The sequence below is a fragment of the Haemorhous mexicanus genome, chromosome 25 (assembly GCF_027477595.1).
Source record: "Haemorhous mexicanus isolate bHaeMex1 chromosome 25, bHaeMex1.pri, whole genome shotgun sequence".
Taxonomy (NCBI): Eukaryota; Metazoa; Chordata; class Aves; order Passeriformes; family Fringillidae; genus Haemorhous; species Haemorhous mexicanus.
In genome coordinates this window covers 6,783,919-6,806,492 of record NC_082365.1, presented here as the reverse complement: position 1 = coordinate 6,806,492, position 22,574 = coordinate 6,783,919, and the positions used below count along the sequence as shown (strand labels likewise).

At 52.0% G+C, this 22,574-nt stretch overlaps 1 protein-coding gene across 1 annotated transcript; it reads right to left on the bottom strand.

Annotated features, from left to right (window-relative positions):
• Window positions 1–940: 940 nt before the first annotated feature.
• Window positions 941–22,373, bottom strand: LMOD1 (leiomodin 1). Its single transcript, XM_059867473.1, has 3 exons — window positions 21,890–22,373; window positions 2,926–4,506; window positions 941–1,782 (listed from the first exon to the last, which is right to left on the bottom strand). Exons 1-3 carry the CDS (start codon window positions 22,148–22,150, stop codon window positions 1,756–1,758), a joined length of 1,869 nt encoding a protein of 622 aa, XP_059723456.1. The 5' UTR covers window positions 22,151–22,373; the 3' UTR covers window positions 941–1,755.
• Between the last annotated feature and the right edge of the window lie 201 nt (window positions 22,374–22,574).

Below are 22,574 nucleotides of genomic sequence, written 5' to 3'. Positions count from 1 at the left end.
CCCCCGGCTAGTTTAACAGCGCCCCCTGCCGGGCCCGCTGCCTCCTCCTCGGGGGCTGCACTGTCCCGCTCCGCCCCGCCCCCGCCCTGGTTTTAGTGACACCGTCGGTGTTCGGGTGACGCCCCTGGTGCTCTCATGCGGAAGCCGGCCGAATCCCGCGGTGCCCGCGTTAGCAGGGGCCGCCCCAAGGGGCAGGAGTTGGGGGCAAGGGAACCCCGTGGTGCGGGGATACTGCTCCTCCCGCTGGGGCTACGGCTGTGCGCGGCTGCAGAAATGCCCCCCAAAACGGCGTTTCACCTGTACCGGGAGCCTCCTCTCAGCCACGCACGTGGGTGTCCTGGAGCAGGGGGAGCCTCCCGGGGAACACCCGTGTGCTGCTGCATCCCCAAAACGGCCCCCGCCCCGTGGTGCCAGGGGGGAGAGCAGTTCTGGGTGACCCCGGGGGTTTGGGGTGCTCAGTTTTGGGGTCATCCCGGAGTTTTAGGGTGACCCTGAGGCACCCAGTTCCGGATTACCTTGGAGTTCTGGGTGACCCTGGGGCAGCCCCAGGATTCCCAGTTCTGGGTGTACTCAAAGGGTTTTAGGTGACTGTGGGGTGGTCCTGGGGTGTTCAGTTCTTCATGACTCCAGAGTTTTGGGGTGTCTGCATGGCTCTGGGTGCCTGATTGTCTGTGTCCAGCAGCAGCAGGGTGCCCCATTTCAGGGGTTTGGCTGTCCCATTTGGGGGGTCCTGGGTGCCCCATTTGCAGGGGTTCTGGGTGGGTGACCAGGGGCACCCAGTTTGCGTTGTCCAGGTGGTCCCAGGGTGCCCAGTTCAGGGTGGGCTATGGGTGTGGGAGAGGGAAGAGCTGCCCCTGGCTGAGGTTGCTGACTCCATTCCCAGACACCCCCTGCACCTCAATTTGGGGTCTGGGGGCGTGGACCTGCCCAGAGGCACAGGAAGCATTGGGTGAGCTTTATTGCTGATGCAGTGGCCACAGTCATACAAATCGTGATCAAGGTGCCACGACAGGAAGGATGGCAGGGGAGGAGGATGGGCATCACGTGACCCCAAAACCCACTACCCCCCCCCCCCCCGAGCTGGTGATTTCCCTGCTCTCTCTGAGGCGGATTTGGTTTCCATGCTCTGAGGGTTCTGGGGGTCCCCCTGCAGTGCTATGGGTGCATACAAGATGCCCCGAGCTCCTGGCCCCAGCCTGGCTCCCTGTGTCCCACCACTTCCATGCTCCTTCTCTCCCTGGCTGCTCCCTTCTCCCACACTCCCATTGCTCCTGACGTCAAGCCTGAATCCCCGACTCTGCAGCCACTGCTGTGCCTGAATCTCAAAACTCTGCTGGACACCCAGAAACCTTGTGGTGATGTGATGATGGTCTGGGAGTCCCCTGCTCCCCCCCAACGCAGGGGGTACTGTTGCTCACCCCAGGCTGGACCCTGGATAGAGTGGGGTGCCAAACCCCTTTGTTATGCTCTGATGGGGGATTTCCATAAGGATCAGTTCTGCAGACCCCTGCTCTATTCTTGGCATCTCCGGTGGGGCACAGTGCTGGTAGAAGAGTGAGCCTGAAGGCTTCACAACCATCAAAAAATAAATACAACCTCCTCCATCATGTCCTGCTGGGCCTGGCCCATCCTCCGTGTCCCAGAGAGATCCCTGTTCCTTGGCGTCGGTCACTGCAGGTTCCAAAGGGCTTGTCATGAGAAAGGTGAGTGTCTGGGGGTCTGCCATGGGCTGCAGGGGAAAAATCCTCACGCTCCCTATTGCAGCAGCTTCGGCAATTCCACCTGCAGGGAAGCACACCCCATTACTGGGCGAGCAATGGGACGGGGTGCAGGAATGTAGCTGACATGGTGTAGAGACAGCTATGGCAGGGTTAGATGGGCTACTGAGGAGAAATTCCTCCCTGTGAAGGTGGGGAGGTCCTGGCACAGATTGCCCAGAGAAGCTGGGGCTGCCCCATCCCTGGAAGTGTTCAAGGCCAGGTTGGATGGGGTTTGGAACAACCTGGGCTAGTAGAAGGTGTCCCTGCCCATGACAGAAAAGAGATGATCTCTAAGATCTCTTCCAACCCAAACCATTCAATGACCTCTTTCTCTTGGCCAGGCTGGCTGTCCCCAGCCCGTGGACAGCCCAGCAGGGACACAAACCACCTGGAGTGTGTGAGACATTTCAAGGCTCCATGCTGGGACCAGCATTAGGCCCTTTTATTCCAGCAGTTATTACTGCATGGGGTACCTACTTGACAATGTGCTGCCCAAGGGTGAATTTATGGGCCTCCCTTATTAGGAGGGCAGTTGCTGCCACAGTTTTCAAGCACCCAGGCCACCCTTGGCTAAGTCTAGCTGTTTTGAGAAGTAGGCCACACCTCTCTGCTCGTCCTCAAGTGCTGTGTCAGTACCCTCAGAGCAACATTCAGTCACTCATATGTAAACAGTTCAAAAGGTATAGTCAAGTCCAGACCAGAGCTGACATCAAGAAATGTTTCAGTTGTTCAAATGCAGATGAAACCTCTCTAGCCATCCTGGGCCACCTTCTACCCCAGGGGCATGGGCTCAGCCAAAACAAGATATCAAGAGCCCAGTGAGTTATAACTTACAGATGGGTTTTGCCTTGTGTCCCAGCCCCTGGACCCTGATGGATCTGCTCAACACAGGAGCTCTGCCAAGGGATAGATTGCACCTGTCATGCTCTCTGCCAAGGGATGGATCTCCTGTTGGATGCTCTGCCAAAGGATGGACCTGCTGGCCCCATCTGCTCTGCAGGATGGTATTAATGGATGGATCTTCCTTCCCCAGGGATGAATCTGCCCCTGTGCAGGGGTTGGACACAACCCCACTCCAGAGAAGGACACTGCCAGAGTGACAGTGACTGTGACCTCAGCCCCCAGCCCCACCCTGTGCATGGGCCCCACCTGGCCCTGCACTTGCCTTCTTGAGCTGTTTGAGGTTGCTGGAGCGAATGGCTGCCAGGAGCTGGTCTCGAGAGTTCTTCTCCTGGACTGGCAGCGCCCGGTCTCCCAACTTCCTCTGTGTGGCTGGCGAGAGTGAGTTCTTCAGGTTCTCGTTGATCATCAGTGGTGGGGCAAGTGGAGGAGGAGGTGGGGGTGGCATGGTGGGTGCCCCTCCTTTCTTGGGAGAACTTTTGGGGGAAGCCTTGGGGGATGGCTGTGGGGATGCCTTGGGGGACTCCTTCGTCAGTGCTCCAGGCTTGGGCACCTCCAGGAGGTCTTTCTTCTCCCCCCGTTCCTGTGCCAGTTTCTGCTCCTGGAGGCGTTTCTGCCTCTGCCTGTCCATGTTTCGGCTCAGCAGGTTAGTGACAGTCATGCGTGGCCCAGCCAGCTCGAAGTGGTAACCCAGCTTCAGAAGTGTGGTGTTCTCTTTCAGAAGCTTGGCAATCTCCATTTCTGTTTTCCCCCCACAGATGTGCCGCTGGTTGTGGAAACGTAGCTCTGTCAGTGTGTTGTTCTGCAACAGGGCCCGGAAAATGGCCAGGATACCCTTGCCTGTGATGTGGTTGGAGTCCAAGTTGATGCTTGTCAGTACCTTGTTGGACTTGAGCATTATGGCAATGGCAAAGGCCACGTGGTCATCAGCACGGGTGTTTGCCAGGGCAAACACCTTGACCACAGTGTTGAACTCCAGGGCCTCGGTGAAGCGCACCAGGGTCTCGTTGTTGATGCAGTCGGAGTTGTTCACATTGACCTCGGTCACCTCAGCGTCGTTGTTCTTCACCTTCTCAATGAGCTCATCAAAGATGCTGGAGGCTTCATCGTCCTTGGCTTGATCTGCAGAGCTGCTGGAGGAAGGGCTGCTCCCAGTTGCTGCCTTGGCCTTCTGTTTGTCCTCCACCTTTTCTGCCTTTTCTGCTTCTGTCTGGGATTTATCATTCTCATCTGCCGTGGTTTTTTTCACAGCTGAAGCCTTTTCCTCTGCTTTTTTATAATTTTCTTTTTTACCTTCCCCTCTTGTGTCTTTTTCTGCCTGTTTCTTTGATTCTGAACTCTTCTCCTCCTTTTTGTCCTTCCCTGTGTCCTTTGATGCTGAATCCTTTTCTTCTTGCTTTTTTTCCATCTCTGTCTCCTCCTTTGCTGCTGAGACCTTCTCTTCTTCCTTTTTATCCTTCCCTGCATCCTCCTTTTTAAAACACGAGCTGTTCTCTTCTTCCTTTTTATCCTCCCCTGCATCTTTCTTCAGCTCTGAGCTCTTCTCTTCCTCCTTTTTGTTCTTCCCTGTGTCCTTCTTCAACACTGAACCATTTTCTTCCTCCTTCTTGTCCTTCCCCATCAGCTTTTTTTCCATGGCCTTGACTTTATCATTCATAGCTTTGTTCTCTTTGCTCTTGGTCTCAGTCTCAGCTTTACCTTTCAGGTCTGTTTTCTGAACACTTTCTTCCTTTTTAGAGTCTTTCCCCACTTTAGCATCTTGTTTCTGGGCCAGTTCTTTGGAAGGAGATTCTTTTCCTTTTTCTTCTTGAGTTTTGTCTCCCTTATTCTTGCTTGACCTGCTTTCCTAGTGGGAGAAAAACACCTGGGAATTACAGAAACAGGTGCCTCTGACCTACAGACTTGCTACCTCAGTTCCACTGTCACTGACCTCTGTCACATGGGAACATCCTGCAGCCTGTGGCTGGCCTTTGAAGAGGAATATTTGGCCCAGCCAAGGTCCCAGCTCCAGGGAAGGGTTCAGCATTCTGCCTTGAATGTAGGCGGAGCCTGCAGGACCCAGGTGTGATGAGGTCCTGCTGCAGCCCTCTAAGGCAGCTCTGCCCTCCTTCTGCCTCCAGTCCCCCTTCCCAAAGGGCTCAGGAGGTCTGCAGGACACCCTCCCTGACAGGCCATAAACTAACAAGGTGTAGGAGGCACTTTCTCTCATACCCCCTCTATGTCATAATTTTTTAATCATTTTTCTAACTAGGGATGGAGGTAATGCCTGTCTCCCTGTGAGCCCCACGTGCTTTCCCACCTTTCCTAAATGGTTTCCAGCTGGATGCTTGGTGGCTTTTCCCAGTCTGTAGCCCAACACTCTCCACACTGTCCTGGATGTGTGTGCAAGCAGGGGAGAGCCCAAAGCAGTGTCCCTAGTGACACTGCTGACTCAGCAGTCACTCCAACCCTGGGTTCTGCAAAACCATTCTCCTTTCAACAGCAGTTTGCACTTTTGAGCAGAAAACCAAGGAAATGGGAGCATGGCATTTATAGCTTTCTAATGCATGAGGGTCTCCCAGCATATCTGCTCCCAGTGTCCAAAGACATCATAAGAGGGAAGGGCTTGGAGAGTCTAGGGGAAGGTCAGAAGGAAGTTTTGGTCATTTTTACAAGCATGTGACCCTTGCCCTTGGTACAGCCTGTCCTGGGCATTGCTGCTGGCCATAGCCAACTCCAGCAGCTTGGGGACACAGCCAATGCCTTGTTGCAGCCTTCAACCAAGGCTGAGGGGCTGGGCAGGGTCTCCATCAGCATTGGTTCAACCTTTTATATGGTTCCCATCCTTCTCTCTGGCAGTTGCCAGAGGGCAGAGTTAGGTGGGATATTGGGAAGAAATTCTCCCTGTGAGGGTTGGGAGGCCCTGGCACAGGTTGCTCCGAGAAGCTGTGGCTGCCCCATCCCTGGAAGTGTCCAAGGCCAGGTTGGGTGGGGCTTGGAGCAACCTGGGCTAGTGGAAGGTGTCCCTGTGCATGGCAGGAGATGGAATGGGATGAACTTTAAGGGTCCTTCTAACCCAAACTAGTCTGGGATTCCATCATATGGAACACATCCATTCCCAAGGGAGAGGAACCAATGCTTCAGGTGGCTGAAGGGAGATGAACTTGACACTGGGACCAAGTTTGCTGCACATTGGAGGATACTACCATAAATTTAACATCAAGGTTTGGCAATTTAAAAGCCCTTCTCCCTCCTCCACCGCTAGGGAACACACAGGTCCTCAGCACTGGCCTGGCTCATCATCTTTGCTGGGGGGATTTTAGGACTCCAGGGAAAGGAGGAAGGAAGATGCCTCTGGGAGATGCAGCTGTGATGCCTTTACAATCTCCCTGGACCCTCTCATGATCAGGACAGCACTGTGGCTTCACCCAGTGCCTGAAACCCCCAGATCTGAATCCTGACACCACAATCTGCAGTCAGGCTGGCCTCTTCATCCTGGTGCTCCACAGTGTCCATGCTGGGGCAGCATAAGGCTGAGCTTTCCCCACATGCAGTACTGCCAGCCCTCAGGGGCAGATTTTTATTGAAAGAACTGGCTGTGCATGGGCAGCCCTGGGGACTGTTTGTACCTGGTGTATAAACAGATGCCATCAGGGACGAGAGCTTGTTTGTTTAGTTAAGCGATTTCTTGGCTCCTGGTGCAAGGCTGAGCAGGGACAGGAAGGCTCCTGCCAGACCCCTACAGAGCCTGGCCTGGTGTCCACACAGCCCCCACTGCTGCCACCCCAGGGACCAGGGATGGGGCTCCCATGCACCCCAGTCCTGGGTGCTGCAGGGAGCAGGTGATGCCACCTCCTCTGGCACTGAGACAGGGGTCCTTCTCACCAAGGTGTGGTCTATTCCCAGCACCAGAATGGTGCACAAATGCTCAGTGACATCCTGAAGCACCTTCGTGGAGGAAGAGCCCTGGCAGGAGGACTGTGGGATGAGGACACTGGTGTTGCCCTGCTGGTACCCAACAGGGCCTCCCCAAGGTGTTTGGGAGTGCCCAGGTTGCAGGTTCCTCTGAGGAGGGACATTAACCCTCCTCAGGGCTCTGTGACCCTTTGGTGACCCCAGGCTGAGCACCCATCGAGTCAGAGCCAGCAGCCTCATCTCCATGCCAATTGCTGCAAAAATCTTTTTCCTTCCCAGCCCAAGCTCACCCAGCCTAACACTGGTGAGCTCGGAATCTCCCCTGAGCACCCTGGGCACATCCAAGATGAAAAAGAGCAAAGGCTTTGGCCAGGGATGAACAGAGCTTGGAGAGAGAGAGAAAAACCCTGGTGAGAATGACCGGCAACCTCTCCCATGCTTGGAGAAGGTGATGGTTTACTCCAAGCAAATTAAACTAGAAGAAAATTAAATCCATGGAAAATCCCTACTTGGGAAAGCTGCTGCAGCACATGCTGGGTATGTCCTGTTATGTGGTTCAAGCTTCCACCCATGTATGTGTGGCCAGTGTCCACGTGCTGCGGTCTGGGGGAGAAGAGACCTGGAGCCGGAGAATGGGATGTGGGAAAAGAGGTGGGGGAAAAGGAATCAGTAGAAAGAGAGCTGGGAGAAGTCAGGGAAAAGAACCTGGGGGAAAAGGAGCCAGCTGTGGCCCCAGGCATGGGAACAAGGGAATGCAACAGATATGCAATGACCATCACAGGTGTTTCTGCCACTTGTGGCATCATTTGCTTACAGCAAATTTGGGATGCATCAGAAGATCCCATCTAAGAGCTTCAGGTTATTGGAAGAAGTGCTGGATGGTTGCAGGGGATGAGAGGGGTTCAGCCTGCTTCATCTCCTGTGGAGCTGCCTTGGGAGAGCTCTTGGCATGAACCCCAGTGGCAGCAGAGGGGCAGGAATCAGGAGGAAAAAAAGTTCAGGCAAGAAACCACATCTGTGTTTCTAAAACCAAGGGTCACTGTGGCCCATCTCCATTCCTTGCTGGAGCCTGGGGTCATTTCCAAAGCAGGTCTGCTCCGGACCCTGCCTAAGGCCACATGTGTGCCCAAGAGGGAACATGTCTTTGTCTCCTCCTGTCTTTCCACCATTCCAGGGCTCTTGGTGTGTCCCACTGGTCCAGCCCATCTGCAGCAGCCAGCCTCAGGTGTCACCAGCCCACCACTGGTGATAATTCCAAAGTCCTCACCTCCAGGCTGGAAGTGCAACTGGAAGTGGAGCTCGGAGGCAGAGCTGTATTTCAGGAGAGAGAAAAGCACCTTACCCCTGCTCTGGAATGCCTGGCTGCCCCCGTGGCCACCAGCACAGCTTCTCCTGCAGCCCAGGGCCAGCTGTCCCTTCTTCGTGGCTATCCCAAGTCCTGCCTGCTCATTTCTCTCTGCTCACTGGCTTATTTACCTTGGGTACCTGGAAACCAGTGCTGCTGCACCCCCTCTGTGCCATTCCCTCTGCCACAAGGACATTTATTAGGGGAATATTTTTACACAGCATGTCAGACCTTTAAAAATAAGCCTAATGAAAACAGCCTGGTAGTCGGTTGATTAATCACCAGTGTTTTGATGAACTGAAATGCCTTCCTGTTTCCTCTAAATAGACTAAAATGAGCATTGCCATGGCTTGTTAGCATTTGTAACCCTCAAACCCACTCAGATGTTGCCTTAAAAGGCAAAGGAGACTGGGAACTTCTTGCCTGGAATCCAAGCACTCGCTCCAGCATTGAGCAAGGGATGGGGCTGGGGATAGAGCTGGGGATGGGGAGAATGAATCTGGAGGTGGAGTGAGGGTCTCACTTCCTGCCCCAAAAGCCCCACAGCTCATTTTGGGGTGGAAAATGGCTGGTTTAATGACAGTTATTGATCTGGCTGGTTGTTTAGCAGGTGGAAGGTGGGCACAGTCATCCTGCTGGGCCCAGAGCAGATTTCCAAGCAAAAGGGAGAGGAGAGGGAGAGGGAGAGGGAGAGGGAGAGGGAGAGGGAGAGGGAGAGGGAGAGGGAGAGGGAGAGGGAGAGGGAGAGGGAGAGGGAGAGGGAGAGGGAGAGGGAGAGGGAGAGGGAGAGGGAGAGGGAGAGGGAGAGGGAGAGGAGAGGAGAGGAGAGGAGAGGAGAGGAGAGGAGAGGAGAGGAGAGGAGAGGAGAGGAGAGGAGAGGAGAGGAGAGGAGAGGAGAGGAGAGGAGAGGAGAGGAGAGGAGAGGAGAGGAGAGGAGAGGAGAGGAGAGGAGAGGAGAGGAGAGGAGAGGAGAGGAGAGGAGAGGAGAGGAGAGGAGAGGAGAGGAGAGGAGAGGAGAGGAGAGGAGAGGAGAGGAGTTACCCAGGGATTCACAAATCCTGTACCCAAGAAGAGGGGCACTTGGTGGCTCAGCAGCTGCTGGTACATCAGTCCCTGGCAGAGGAGACATATGGGAATGCATTTGCTGACGTTTAGTCTTTGTAGGGGCCAGCTTTCCCCAACTTGCAGTTATTTTCAGAGGTATGTCCTGGGAAGAGTCCCTCATGGTCTCACCACGGCAGGATGTGCTTGGCTCAGGCAAAGAACATGATGTGAGGATGGAATCTTGGGAGCATGAGCAGCTCCGTGCTGGCTCAAGGGAGGAGTACCCCATTCAGGTTCAAGGAGGGCTTGGCTGGGAAGCCAGAAGACCCCAAGATCAGAAGGGCATGGAGCTTCTGGAGTGAGTCCAGAGGAGGCCAAAGAGATGCTCTGAGGTCTGGAGCCCCTCTTATCTGGAGACAGACTGGGAGAGCTGGGGGTGTCCAGCCTGGAAGGAAAAAGGCTCCGAGGAGACATTAGAGTCCCCTCCAGTGCCTAAAGGGGCTCCAGGAGAGCTGGAGAGGGACTTGGGACAAGAGCCTGGAGAACAGACTCGGGGCAATGGCTTCTCACTGCTGGAGGGCAAGGATAGGTTGGATACTGGGAAGGAATTCCTCCCTGTGAGGGTGGTGAGGCCTTGGCCCAGGTTGCCCAGAGAAGCTGGGGCTGTCCCATCCATGGAAGAGTCCAAGACCAGGTCAGACAGGGCTTGGAGCAACCTGGGACAGTGAACGGCATCCCATGGCAGGGATGGAATGGGATGATCTTTAAGGTCCCTTCCCATCCAGACCATTCCATGATTCAAGAGTCCACAGGTTCCTCTCTGCAGGTGACTGCTGGGGACATGAGTCATGCTCGTCCCCATAAGGAAAGGCCAAACCTGCACTTGCAGCTCCTGTGAAAGTGGCTCCAGGAACAGTGAACTCAACTCAGCCTGCAGCCATGACACTGGCTCAGTCCATAATGTCACCTGCAGCTCTAGGGGCCTCTGGAAGCTGAGTGTGAGGACTTCATCCTGTGATGATATGAGAACCTCAGGAGCATGACAGGGGAAGCTTGAGCCAGGATCAGGTCCATCCCAATCATCTGTACTGCTGGGAAATCTAGGGTCAGCCCCTAGGTGGCTGATAGTGGTTTCTGCACATGCACTTTAGCCCACAACGACCCTCCTCTGGGGACCCACTGCGTCCCTCCTTTCCAGCAGCTCCTCAGGCAGGGCCATGCTGGCTGTCTGCCATGTGGATCTGGCCACCAACAAAGACTGTCCCAGCAGAACCAAGCTCCTTGCAAAGCAACTGCAACCCCTCCAGAGCTGCAGACTTGGGAATAACACCCAGGCCAAGGGGCTGTTCCTCTCTCCCAGCCTTTGCTGGGATAATAAATTCCTCCTTCAGCCTACGAGACATTTTCCAGATCATCTCTTGGCATGGCATGGCTTAGACAACACTAGCACAATTCCATTAGTCCCACACAAATCCTAAGTGGCATTTGGTGGTGGAAAAATGGGGAAGTGGGGAAGCCCAGGAATGAGGTGAGACCTCTGAGACACAGACAGACAATTCACCCAAATCTCTTGGTCAGCTGTGGGGGTCCCAGACCACACTGGTGAGAGAAGGAAACTGTGTTGAGTTACTTGAATGATTTAGGTTTAGGGATAATTATGATCCTTGACTAACAAGCCGATCTTCTTTCACTTCCTGGAGGGTTTCAGTCTGTCCTACAGCCTTTATAGTGCTGCTGCCAAGCCCTATAAAGTCTCCAAAGCTACCACAAGACTCTAACTCTAACTTTGGGCATCACTCTCTGGAGACACTTGCCTATCTGCCAGACTCCGAGGACTCCTATGTTCCCTCTGTCCCACCCACCTATCCCAAATCACAGCCAGAGCCCATGAGCAAGGCACCAGCATCCCTCCACCCCTCAGTGTGACCCTAGGGCTGAGGAGGTTGGGCACAAGTCCTGTGAGAGCTCCAAAGGGACAGGGATGTCCTCTGAGACTGTCCCACTGCATGGAGAAGCTGTCGAGGTGGCTGGGGGCAAAAGCAGGGGGGTTGCAGGTTGTTTGATGTTCCTGGTATTTGGGTACCAGCTCCTGGAGAGGATTGCTAGAGTCAAGCCAAACCACAACAAGCTGCCTAAGCTCTTTTCCTCCATTCCTCAGACAGTTTTGAGTAGCCTAGGGACAACTCAGAGCCAAGGACATTCCCAGAAAGAATGCTGTGTCCTTGGCTGAGTCCTGGGAGCTGCTGAACCTGGATTGCCAGTGACCTGCAAAGGAAGAAGGATTGTGAGGCTTCTGCTGACTCTGGGACACCCTGGACAACCCTCCTGCTCCTCAGCTCAGAGCAAATACTGTGAAAAGCTTTGTGGGAGACCCTGCTCACATCCACAGGGCTCCTTGAGAGGATCAGGCAGCCAAGAGTTTCTCTTGGCACATTTGGACTCTTTTGGCAGGAAGGAAATTTGAAAGGACCTCAGCTTTCAGCACTGGGACATACATGACCCCTGGCCATGCTCTGTGTGCTAAAGCCCAGAGAGATGTCAGCAATTCCCTGCCCTGTCCTGCCTCACATATTATCCTATCATTTTAACAAGGAACTCAGCTTTTCCCCTTCCCTCCTGCCCAGATTTCTCTGACCCCAAATATCACTGTGTCTTTGCATGTCTCAGGGCAATGTTTTTAAAAAGTCCCCTTTCTGAGATGCAGAGCTGTTCTCCAGAGACTGGGCAGCTTCTGGCCCTGATTATGCCTCTTTTTTTCCCCCTGAATTAAGGCGATAAATGTTTTAACTTGGTTTCCTTTAACAGAAGAGCTCCAGCCCTGCCATGGAGATGCAGCCATCTTCCAGAAAGCTGTAAAGCCACTGAATACTATGCAAATGGGAACTTCTTCTCATCTAACAAAATCAAGTTTTAGAAGTTCAGGTTTTTCTCTTCTATTTGCTGTATTCCCAGCCCTTCTACTGGCACTGCCATGGCTGAACTGGATATTCCCAAGATGAGACCTTCTCCATGGTTGTCTCCTTTTCATCAGGGATTGAAAAGGGCAGGGAATCCCAGCAATTAACACTACAAACACCTCTAGGCTGGATTTCTGCCCAGTGCACTTTGTGGGAAGCCCACAAAAAGCATTCATTGAATTTTTAGGAACAGGAGAATTGCAATTCAGCCCTAGCAAGTTTTAATCCTATTTCCATCCTCTGTGTTATAAATGCTGGATGGTCAAGTGTCACTGACATGTTCTATGAAAAATCTTTTCTTTAAAATTTTTTTATTGAGAAGCTGAGAGGCCTCAAGAACAAACTGCAAACAATTCTTATCTGCTGCTGTAGAATGCAATGGGTGGATCTGTAATTAGTCTCATCTAGTTGTTTCTAATTAATACCTAATCACAGTCCACTGTCTAAACTGTCTTGGTCAGAGACAAACTTTTGTTACTCATTCTTTTTCTATTCTTAGCTAAGCCTTCTGATGAAATCCTTTCTTCTATTCTTCTAGTATAGTTTTAACGTAATATATATCATAAAATAATAAACCAAGCCTTCTGAAACATAGAGTCAAGATTCTTGTCTCTTCCCTCATCCTAAGACCTCTGTGAACAATGCATCAGTCAAGGAGCAGGACACTGCTCCCAGCCTCTTTGCAACACATGGGCACATCTCCAGGCCCCTTGCCGGTGCAGGTATCCAGTGCCCATCCAGCAGCCCATGGAACCATCACAGATACCCCTTGGCAGTGGGCACCTTGTGCTGGAAGATGATCCCAGGTCCTTGAAGCAGGTGAGATGAGCCAAGCTCCAAGTGCCTACCTGGAGCATGAGACCAGTTTTGCTGGTCATTCCCTTAAATAGTTTGTGGGAAGCAGGAGCACCAGCTCCTCAGGCTCTGGCACCACATGGGTGCTCCATCCCAGGACAGAGCACTTAGTAGGCATACAGCCAGGCATGCCAGGGGTCACCATCTCTGATTCTTGGGAACTGGGAAATTCCCTGTAAGGAAGAAAATGGCAAATCACTCTCCTTGACAGAGGCTGCCATGGCTGTGCACGTGCTCATTCCTGTGTTGGGCATGTCCAACATATGCCATGGTGCCCCTGTCAGGAGGAGGGACCCCTTGGAGCCCTCAGCAGCATGCAGCATAAATCCTGACCCAAATACTGTGCATAAGCTCTGGGCTGCTCAACGCATGGTCAAAGGGCTGCACAGGACACCTCTATGACCTGGGCTGGCGCCTCTCCAGTTGTGTTTCAGGAAATCACAGAGTAATGGAATCACTATGTTTGGAAAAGCCTCTAAGCTCAAGTCCAGCCATTCCCCCAGCACTGCTATGTTCACCGCTAACCCACATCCACAACAGCCACATCTACACAGGTCTTAAATCCCTCCAGGGATGGTGACTCCTCCTCTGCCCTAGACAGCCTATGCCAGTGCTTTCCAATCCTTTCCATGCAGGAAATTTCCCCCAGTTTCCAACTTGAACCTTCCCTGGCACAGCTTGAGGCTGTCTCCTCTCCTCCTGTCCCTGTTCCCTGGGAGCAGAGCCTGACTCCCACATGGCTGCAGCCTCCTGTCAGGAGTTGTGCAGAGCCACAAGGTTCCCCCTGAGCCTTCTTCTCCTCAGGCTGAGTCCCCCCCAGCTCCTTCAGCCACTTCTGGGGCTCCAGACTCTTCCTCAGCTCTGTTCCCTTCTCTGGTCCTGCTCCAGCCACTCAATGACTTTCTTGTCCTGAGCAGCCCAAAACTGTTACCGGGATTGAAGGTGTGACACCAGTAGTGCCAGCACAGGGCATGGGCACTGCCCTGGTCCTGCTGCCACATCATGGCTCTTGTTGTTTCCACAGCTCCAACTCCTTTCTGTTTTCATCCCTGTTTGCTCCACATTCTGGGCAGAGGAAAGGACAGAGCAGGACCCTTGACCCTCCAGGGTGTGTCTGTCCCCCACCATCCTGCCAGCCACACCTTGACTTCAAAACATATGCCCTGCCACTGAGATCCTCTTGCTCCACCCTGCCACGATTCCCACACAGCAAAGGGTGGGCTGGAGCAATATGACCGGTTAATCCCAGCGCCTTGCTGGAAGCTGAGTCACTGAGATAGTTTTAGCACACAAGTGATGTCATAGTGCTGCGAAAGAGAGTGACACATAACGGACCCAGCTCTTCTCCTCCTCCATGTCTATTTATCAGCTCAACATAAACACATAATAAACCTCCTGGGCAGCTCAGCCCATATAAGCTAAACAATCCAAACACTTCCATGGATTTATCTGCATCCCTGTTGTGCCTTATGTAAACACAGAACTCGGATTTTTACTCTTTCTTTCCCAATTGACTAGAAATCCATGGGTTTCTTTCCCTGCTTGTGCCCTTAGATGGACCGTGGATCTCCCAGACTTGTGTGTGCCTTTGGCATGAGCTCCAAGTCACTGGGAATGCTTTGTGCTGCAACTCACCCTGGTCACAAAAGGAAAAACAAGGAAAGCAAAGCTTCTGCCCCCAAGGGCATCACAAAAACACTGATCCAGCTGTGAAGGTTTTTCACACACCATTTTTTTAGAAATGCAGCTCAAAGATGCCTGTGCTGTCACTTCCTATTTTTCAGCTGTTCTCCACAATGCAGATCCTTCTGGGAGCTGTCATGGGATTGTTCTTGCCTCTATGTTAACCTTGTAGGGTTGTTTTATCATCTGCTGCAGGTAACAGCTCCTGCTGCTGCTCCTCATCCCTCTTGTGACAGGGTTGGGACTTTTTCAGAAACTCAGAATGAAACACAGAGCACAGGCAACACTTTTCATTACTAAGCAATGAAAGGGGTCTCCTGGACTTCACAGAATTACAGAATCAATTTGGTAGGAAAAGACCTCTGAGATCATCTAGTCTGATCTGTGACCAATCCCCCCACCTTGTAACCCAGCCTAGAGCACTGAGTGCCACATCCAGGCATTCCTTGGACACCTCCAGGAAAGGGGACTCCACCACTGCCCTGGGCAGTCCTGTCCTGTTCAATATATGACCACCCTTTCCATGGAGAAATTCCTTGGGATGTCCAACTTGAATTCTGGGAGCAGAGCCTGACCCCCACCTGGCTGCTCCCTCCTGTCAGGGAGCTGGAGAGTGACTTGCGCAGCTGGAGGGACCCTCTGTAGCCTCCTTTAAGGACCAAATAGGAATGGCTCAATACCTTTGGTTTCTTTCCAAATGTGTGACTAGTTTGGATATCCTGGGTATCATCCATGGAGGAACGCAAAGCCCAGGAAGCTGCCAGCTCTATTCCTCTCTGTGTGCTAGTGGAAGTACCCACAGCTTTACCCACTGCTCATTCATGGGCCGGAAGCCACTGGAGAAGCCTCTGGATGGATGTCCCAGTGTCACTCACCCCTTTAATCTCTTTTGGGAGGCCAGAAGCTGTTCAGAACAATACAATATGGTCTGTTCTCTCCTGTGAGAGAGATGAGACCCTGGCAGAGGTTGCCCAGAGGAGCCATCGCTGTTCCATCCCTGGAAGTGTCCAAGGCCAGACTGGACAGGGCTTGGAGCATCCTGGGATGCTCCAAGTGGAAGGTGTCCCTGCCCATGGCAGGGCTGGGTGGAACGGGATAGGCTCCAATGTCCCTTTGCACCCAAACCAGTCTGGGATTCTGGGATTCTTTGAACTTGATGATCTTAGTGGCCTTTTCCAATCATGAAGATTCTCTGATGAGGGAAAAGAGACCAGGTCAGGACATGGCTAGAAGAAAGGCAAGAGCTGAGAATTAGTGAAGACTCTTGGAAGGGAGGAGGAATGGTCTTGGCAGTCAAGAGAACTGGCTGATAAACAGAAGAGCAGAGTTTCAGTACACATGTTAGGGACAAACTGGGAAGATGCTCAAGGAATGATATAACCCCTGCTGTACCCTTGTTTGCAAATTCCCTCGACTCTGAACCAGCAAGTTAAATAAGAGGTCCTTTTTTCCATCCAGATATTTTAATGAAAAGATGACAAGCTTTGAGCATGAATAAAAAATTTAAATCCTGGCTTGTTTGCCTGTGGTGTTGAAGGGCTCACTGCTGAGGATCTCCACTTTCCATAGAGGGAAATCAGGTGACTGGATTAAAATCCCCCAGCAGCAAGTTCCAAGCCTGAGAGAGTCAGAAAGGAAGGCAGGACTTTTCACAAGACCTTCCCATGGTCTTGTAAAAACAAATCCTTCTCCAGGACCTGCTGTCCTCTGGCACCAGCATCCTTCAGAATTTGGACTAAATAAACCCTCTGAGCTCACTGCTTTTCCCTCTGCATCCAGACCAGGCCATAAGGAGCCTGTCCAGCTCCCAAGAAGAGAGCTTGGGGACATGGAGACATTCCCAGGAGCCTGCAGGGATAAGGATGCATGGACCTGGAACAAGAGGAGGTCCTGCCTGCAGAGGAGGGCACTTGGGGAGTGGGATATCTGAGAGAAAGCGAAAAGGTGCTGGAAGATAACTGAACCACCTCAGCTTCTCCTGTGTGAAGGGGGTCCAGCCTTCATGAGAAAAAAATACAGGGACCATCTGCACTGTGCACATCTGACCCTGGCTGTGCACATCTGGATCTGGCTGTGCAAAACTGCCCTGACATCCAGCATCCCCTGTTCAGAGTCTTCTTCTCAAGGAAGCGGGTCAGTGGGCTTCCATGGAAAGAGACACCCATGACATGAGTATCTTCATAAAAAATTGGGTTTGTGGCCCTGGAATGATTCTCCTCTATAAGCAGCATAATGCTCTGTCATGCAACTTTCCTGCACTTCCCAGCCATCCCTGCTTGAAGCTGCATGCAATCAAATCAAAACAAGCCCTGATGGGAGGCAGGACTGGGAACTCTAATGAGATCGGGGCATGCAGGTGTCCTCCCCTTACAGGTGAGCTTCAAAGAGCATTTGGACAACTCTTTGAGGCACATGGTGGTTGAGATATTGGGGTTGCCCTATGCAGGGCTAGGAGCTAGACTCAGTAATCCTTGCTGGTCCCTTCCAACTCAGGATATTCCAGGATTATATGAGCTGAGGGAAGAAGGCTCCATCCATTCCCAGGGAAGACAGTGATGCTAGAGAAGGGAAATCACAAGGAGGAGCTGCCTCTGCCATTGGTGTTTTGGGAGTCACCAGGGTGCTGTGGTGAGGTCAGGTGAGAATCCAAGGAAACCCAAGAACAGCTGCAGGTGGATTTTGTGGAATGCTTCAGAAAGTAAAACTTCCTGTTGTGGACTTGGCATCTGCTAAGGAGGACTCGTACACCAAAGCACCCGTCCATGGCATGTGTGGTTCACGTGGAGATCCTTCCCATGGGATAGCTCTTCTCATCTAGGTCCCATCTGGCAGAGGTTCCCTGAGAGTGTTTAAGGCTAAACAAATGCCAGTGGGAAAGATCATGGAATTATGGAATGGTTATGCTTGGAAGGGACTTTAAAGATCATTCCTTTAAAGACCATCATGGAAGAGACCCCATGGATGGGGTTTTCTCAGGCTATAACTGTGCTCTCTACACAGACACATGGTTTTTATAGATGTCACCAGCAATAGAGGAACTGGACCAGCTCCCACAGACCACATTTCCTCACACAGCTCAGCTCTCAGAGAAACCCATCCCACAGGGACAGCGGCACAAAGCCCCTGTGCCCTGGCACACACAGCTTTTCCTCTTCTGGACAGAAATCCCAGGCATGACACAAGGATTTCAACTGACAGCAAGTCAGCTGTGCCCCAGGTAACTCATGGAATCCTAGACTGGTTTGGGTGGAAAGAGACCTTAAAGATCATCCTGTTCCACTCCCCGCCATGGGCAAGGACACCTTCCACTATCCCAGGTTGCTCCAAGCCCCATCCAATCCAGCCTTGGACACTTCCAGGCAGGGGGCAGCCCCAGCTTCACTGTGCCAGGGCCTCACCACCCTCACAGGAAGAACGTATTCCCAATATCCCATCTAACCCTGCCCTCTGGCAGTTTAATACCACAGCACCAACTTCACAGGATGTTTCTAACTGGAATTTTTCTTGTTATGGCTTTGCCTGTGACAGTAAAGAGCCATGAGCCAATAGAAATCATCTCTTCATTTATCTACTCATGATCAGCCTCCGTGACACGTGGACCTTGTTGAGTACATACAGAGAGGGGCACTGGCCCAAGCCCCAGCCTTGACCTGGGTTATACTTCCACTCATTAGCAAGACAAAATTAAGATTAATTTACTACTGCATCACCAAGATGGGAATTTGGCTGCCCAGTGTGGAAAGGTTGGGGCAAAGCTCACGTCTATTTTGGGCTGTTTATAATCTGCTTCCTAGTTACCCTAGTTTGCCCTTTTCATCACTAAGAAGATGTGTTATTATGTAGTTAACAATATTTCTAAATATATCCACTTCTCCCAGTATTTAGGTGGAAATGTAGGTGCCTGGAGCCAGTCCAAGAACAGAGCAATGACAGCAAGAACAGCGAGATGGGCAGAAACTCAACCTTTCTGTTCAAAATAACTTATTTTGCACTTTGGAGGGATTCCTGCACATCCCAGCTAACACATAATGTCCCACAACAGAGATTCCCATCAGGAGGTATGGAAGAACAGCAGGGAGGACATAAGAAGAACATGGAACTGCTGAAGCAAGTCCAGAGAAGGCCACAGAGATGCTCTGAGGGCTGTAGTCCCTCTTATCTGGAGACAGACTGGGAGAGCTGGGGGTGTTCACCTGGAGCAGAGAAGGCTCCGAGGAGACCTCAGAGTCCCTTGCAGTGCCTAAAGGACCTTCAGGAGAGCTGGAGAGGGACTTGGGACAAGGGTCTGGACTGACAGGCAGGACAATGGGGAATGGCTTTTCACTGCCAGAGGGCAGGGTTGGATGGGATATGGGGAGGAAACTGTTCCCTGTGAGGGTGCTGAGGCCTTGGCACAGGGTGCCCAGAGAAGCTGTAGCAGCCCCATGCCTGGGAGTGTCCAAGGCCAGTCTGGATGGGGCTTGGAGCAATCTGGGATAGTGGAAGGTGTCCTTGCCCATGCAGGGTTAGAATGGCATGAACTTTAAGGTCCCTTTCCACCCAAACCATTCCATGATTCCATGAACTAAGAACAGATAAACTCTGTGTAGTTCAAGGATGAGAATCTGCCCTCCTGTCCCTCCCTACTGAAGAGCCATCACAGACACAGTGCCTGGCATTTCTAATTCAAGGCATCAAAAGAAACTTTGCAAGCCAGAAGCAGATGTGTGAGCAGGGCAGGGGGTGGGAGGGTGGTGGTGAAGCACAGGCACAAGGTCAGGGAAGGAATGGGAGGTAATTCCAGTGGGAATTACCTGTGAACATCTAGAAGATGTTATCCTGTGTCTGTGATGTCTCTTCAGGAGATCTCCTTGGAGCCCTCTCTTCTCCAGGCTGGACGTCCCCAGCTCTCCCAGCCTGTTTCCAGATCAGAGGAGATCCAGCCCTCAGAGCATCTCTGTGACCTCCTCTGGATTTGCTTCAGAATACTGGGAGCTGTTGATGAGAGGGGCTGGGACGGACATGGTATGGGGTGATGCCTACACACCCTGGGGGAATGCCAAGCCCGTGGGAGGGCAGCCACCTTGCCTGTGCTGGCTGGCACAGCATGAAATCTTCTGACACATGAGAGGGATTCGTCATTGGAGACCTCAGAGCTCTGAACAGCTGGGGGAGAGTTCGACACCTGCCTGGGGTGCTCTGGATGGCTCCATGTTCTCATTCCATCCTTCAGCAAAACATAGCCCTGGGGCTTTCTTGGACAGAGGGGACCACTGGCTTCCTGCACTGTTTTTTGTGACTGTTCCTGTGGTCTGACAATCCCATTCCACCCCATCCTTGGGCCCCATGGCAGAAGAAGGCACTACTCCACCATCAGCACGATCTGATGTGCCAGCGCTGTAAACTGGTATTTTCTAGGTGTTAATCCCAGATCCTAACAATGGCAGGGAGGAAGGGGTGTAGGATATACTTTTTTCCCCTTGGCCTTCAGGGATTGAAATAGAAGAAGAAAGTCAGTCTGCCCTATCCAGTTACTGCAATACAATCAAACTGGGCCATTTCCACTGACAAACTTGACCTGCTGCCAACTTGCTTTGTCTTCCACAGCCTGAACCTCCTTAACTCAGAGGGCAGCAGGAGATTTTCCAGGACCCTTATGCTGCTCTCCCCTCCAGCCAGGGCCCTACACACTCACTCAGGTGTCTCTTCTCTCCGGGCCATTCCTTTCCACACCCCAAGTCTTCTCCCACTGCACATATACTCTTAGGCATTTCCAAACAACATTATGTTAAATCAGGCAGTTTGCCGGATCTCTTTTTAACAAAACTCACAAATTTCCTCCCTTCCTCCTGGTCATGGACACTTCCCTATGCCAATTCCCAATCAACCCCTCATGTTCCAACAGTTAACACTGAAACAGCAACACAAATGATGTCAACCCCAAATGTCCCCCCACACGAAAAAGTAGATTTTTTTAGTGTCACCTCTTGGGATCACCTGAAAAACAGTGGTCACTGGAATGGCTGGTCCTACATAAAAGCATTTCCCTCTCCAGGCAGGTTTGTACCTGCACTGTCCCACCATAGGGAAATTTTCCACTTGTGAGGAAATCAAAGCAAAGCCCTTGTGGTGAGGGGCACGGCACTCACTGTCCCCCAGCCCATGTCAAGCACCACATATAGAAAGTGAAAGCTGCTCCTTATCCTCAGAGCCAGAGTGAGCTCCTAGGCTGCCCAGGACAGGGGTGGGAAGGAACAATTTATTTAACCCCTCATTCAGCTCTCCAAAATCAAGCTTCAGTTACTTTTCCTATTGGTGCAATTTTCATTCCCACTCATCCCAATATTTAGAAGGGAATAAGGGTGTCTATGCCACAGTCAGGAGAGGACCCTCTATATAATCTCCATAAATATCCAGAAAGAGAAATATCCAAGTGCTCTGGGGTAGTTACAGATTGATTACCCAGCTGGAAGACCCAGGGTACAGCTGGGTGACCTCGAATAGATCTGGAATCAGAGCCAGACCAGAGCAGTGCCCCACAATATTTGGCACTGCTTGTGCTGCCAAAACTCTCCAGCCCTGCCCTGGCACAGCAGATGTGAATCCTGCCTGTGACATGAAACTAACCCATGACCACATGTATCAGCTGCTGCAGAATCACTGTTTTTCATTTTTTTGGCTCAGCCTGCCATGAAAACTAGGGAAACCAGATACTTCCCAGGCTTCCACGCACAAAGCACATACCAAATATTCTTAGTACTGAGGTTAATAAATGTTACAGAAAAGCAGGACTCTCTCCCACTAAGGCACAACACAAAAAGAGGAAAAGGACGGACATGAAGCTCTCGAGCTCCAAGCAAACTCTTAAAAGATTTGCCAGGTGCAAACAGGGAGATAAATGTACCCAAATCAAACTAAAAGAAGGAATTTTAAGTGAAAAATAAATGCAAAACAAATTGCACGGGGTAAAACCTGCTTTTCAATGTGATTTCCACAGAGCTGGAAACATTTTTTTTCCAGAAGAACCAGAGACTGTTTAATCTTTTGCATAAGAAGAACTGAAAGGATCAAGAGTCTAGAGATCTCCAAAGGAGAGGGAGGGGAAAAAAAGAAAAGAAAAAATGCATCGCTGTCACTGCACGGCCCCTCCAGCAGCCTCCTGTGAATCCCAGCTCCATTCCCAGCCCTGCCCAGGGATGTTAGAGAAGGGGGAGGGAGAAAATCCCTGGCACTAGCACAGGTTTTGGCTTTGCTGGTAACATGAAGATTTTATGGGACACCCTGTTCCCTCCCAGAGTGCCAGGACCAGCTCCCTGGTCTCTCCAGGACAGCTATTCCTCCTCAGCAAATGCACACCTTTCTCAGGTTTTGTGTTTTCCATCTCGTCCCTCACTCAGCCCAGGGGAAGGGGGGGGGTGGGTTTGAGGCGCGTTCCCACTTTTCCCGCAGCAGCAGTGGGGGACGTGACTTACGTCTACCGAGTGCTCCCGCTGCAGGAGCCTCCTGGTGTCCTTGTCGTGGTGGCTGAGCGCCGTGTCACAGTTTTGTGGGCCAGGTAAGGAGTTTTCTGATTGGTTTGTCTGACTGCGCTCCATAGGGATGCTCCCGTCCGCATCCACCACATCCAGCTCCTTTTCCAGCTCCTCCATCTCCTCTGGAGACAAAGTGGACAATAAATTGTCTATATCTGGATCTTCACTAACTTGTCGCCGGTATTTGGCCACTTTGGACATCTTGGCTCGCTGGCGAGACACGGTGGCGGTTGTGTGGTACCCAAAGCAGGAGAAAAAAAAGAAGCCGAAGCTCCAAGGCTGCTTCCCGAACGGCAGCAGGTGCTGAAGTGTTAAATCTCAGCAGCTCTCCAGCCCGAGATACGATGATTATCCAGAGGGGACACTCCTCGGTCCAAGAGTTGGCCAATAACAGGATCCAGTGGCGGTTCGGGCGCTGGGAAGCCAATGGAGCCCGGGGGGAGGCGGGGAATGGTGCTATCAGAGGAGCCTGAAACCCGAGGACATTCCAGGGAACCGTGCAGAGCTACATGACCAAATTTAGTCCGAAGCATTTCGCCTTTTAAAGGCAATGGGCCAACCTAGTGAGAAAACAGGGAAAAATGCACGAGCCGGCAGGCCGGGAATGGGGGGTGGAGGAGGCAGC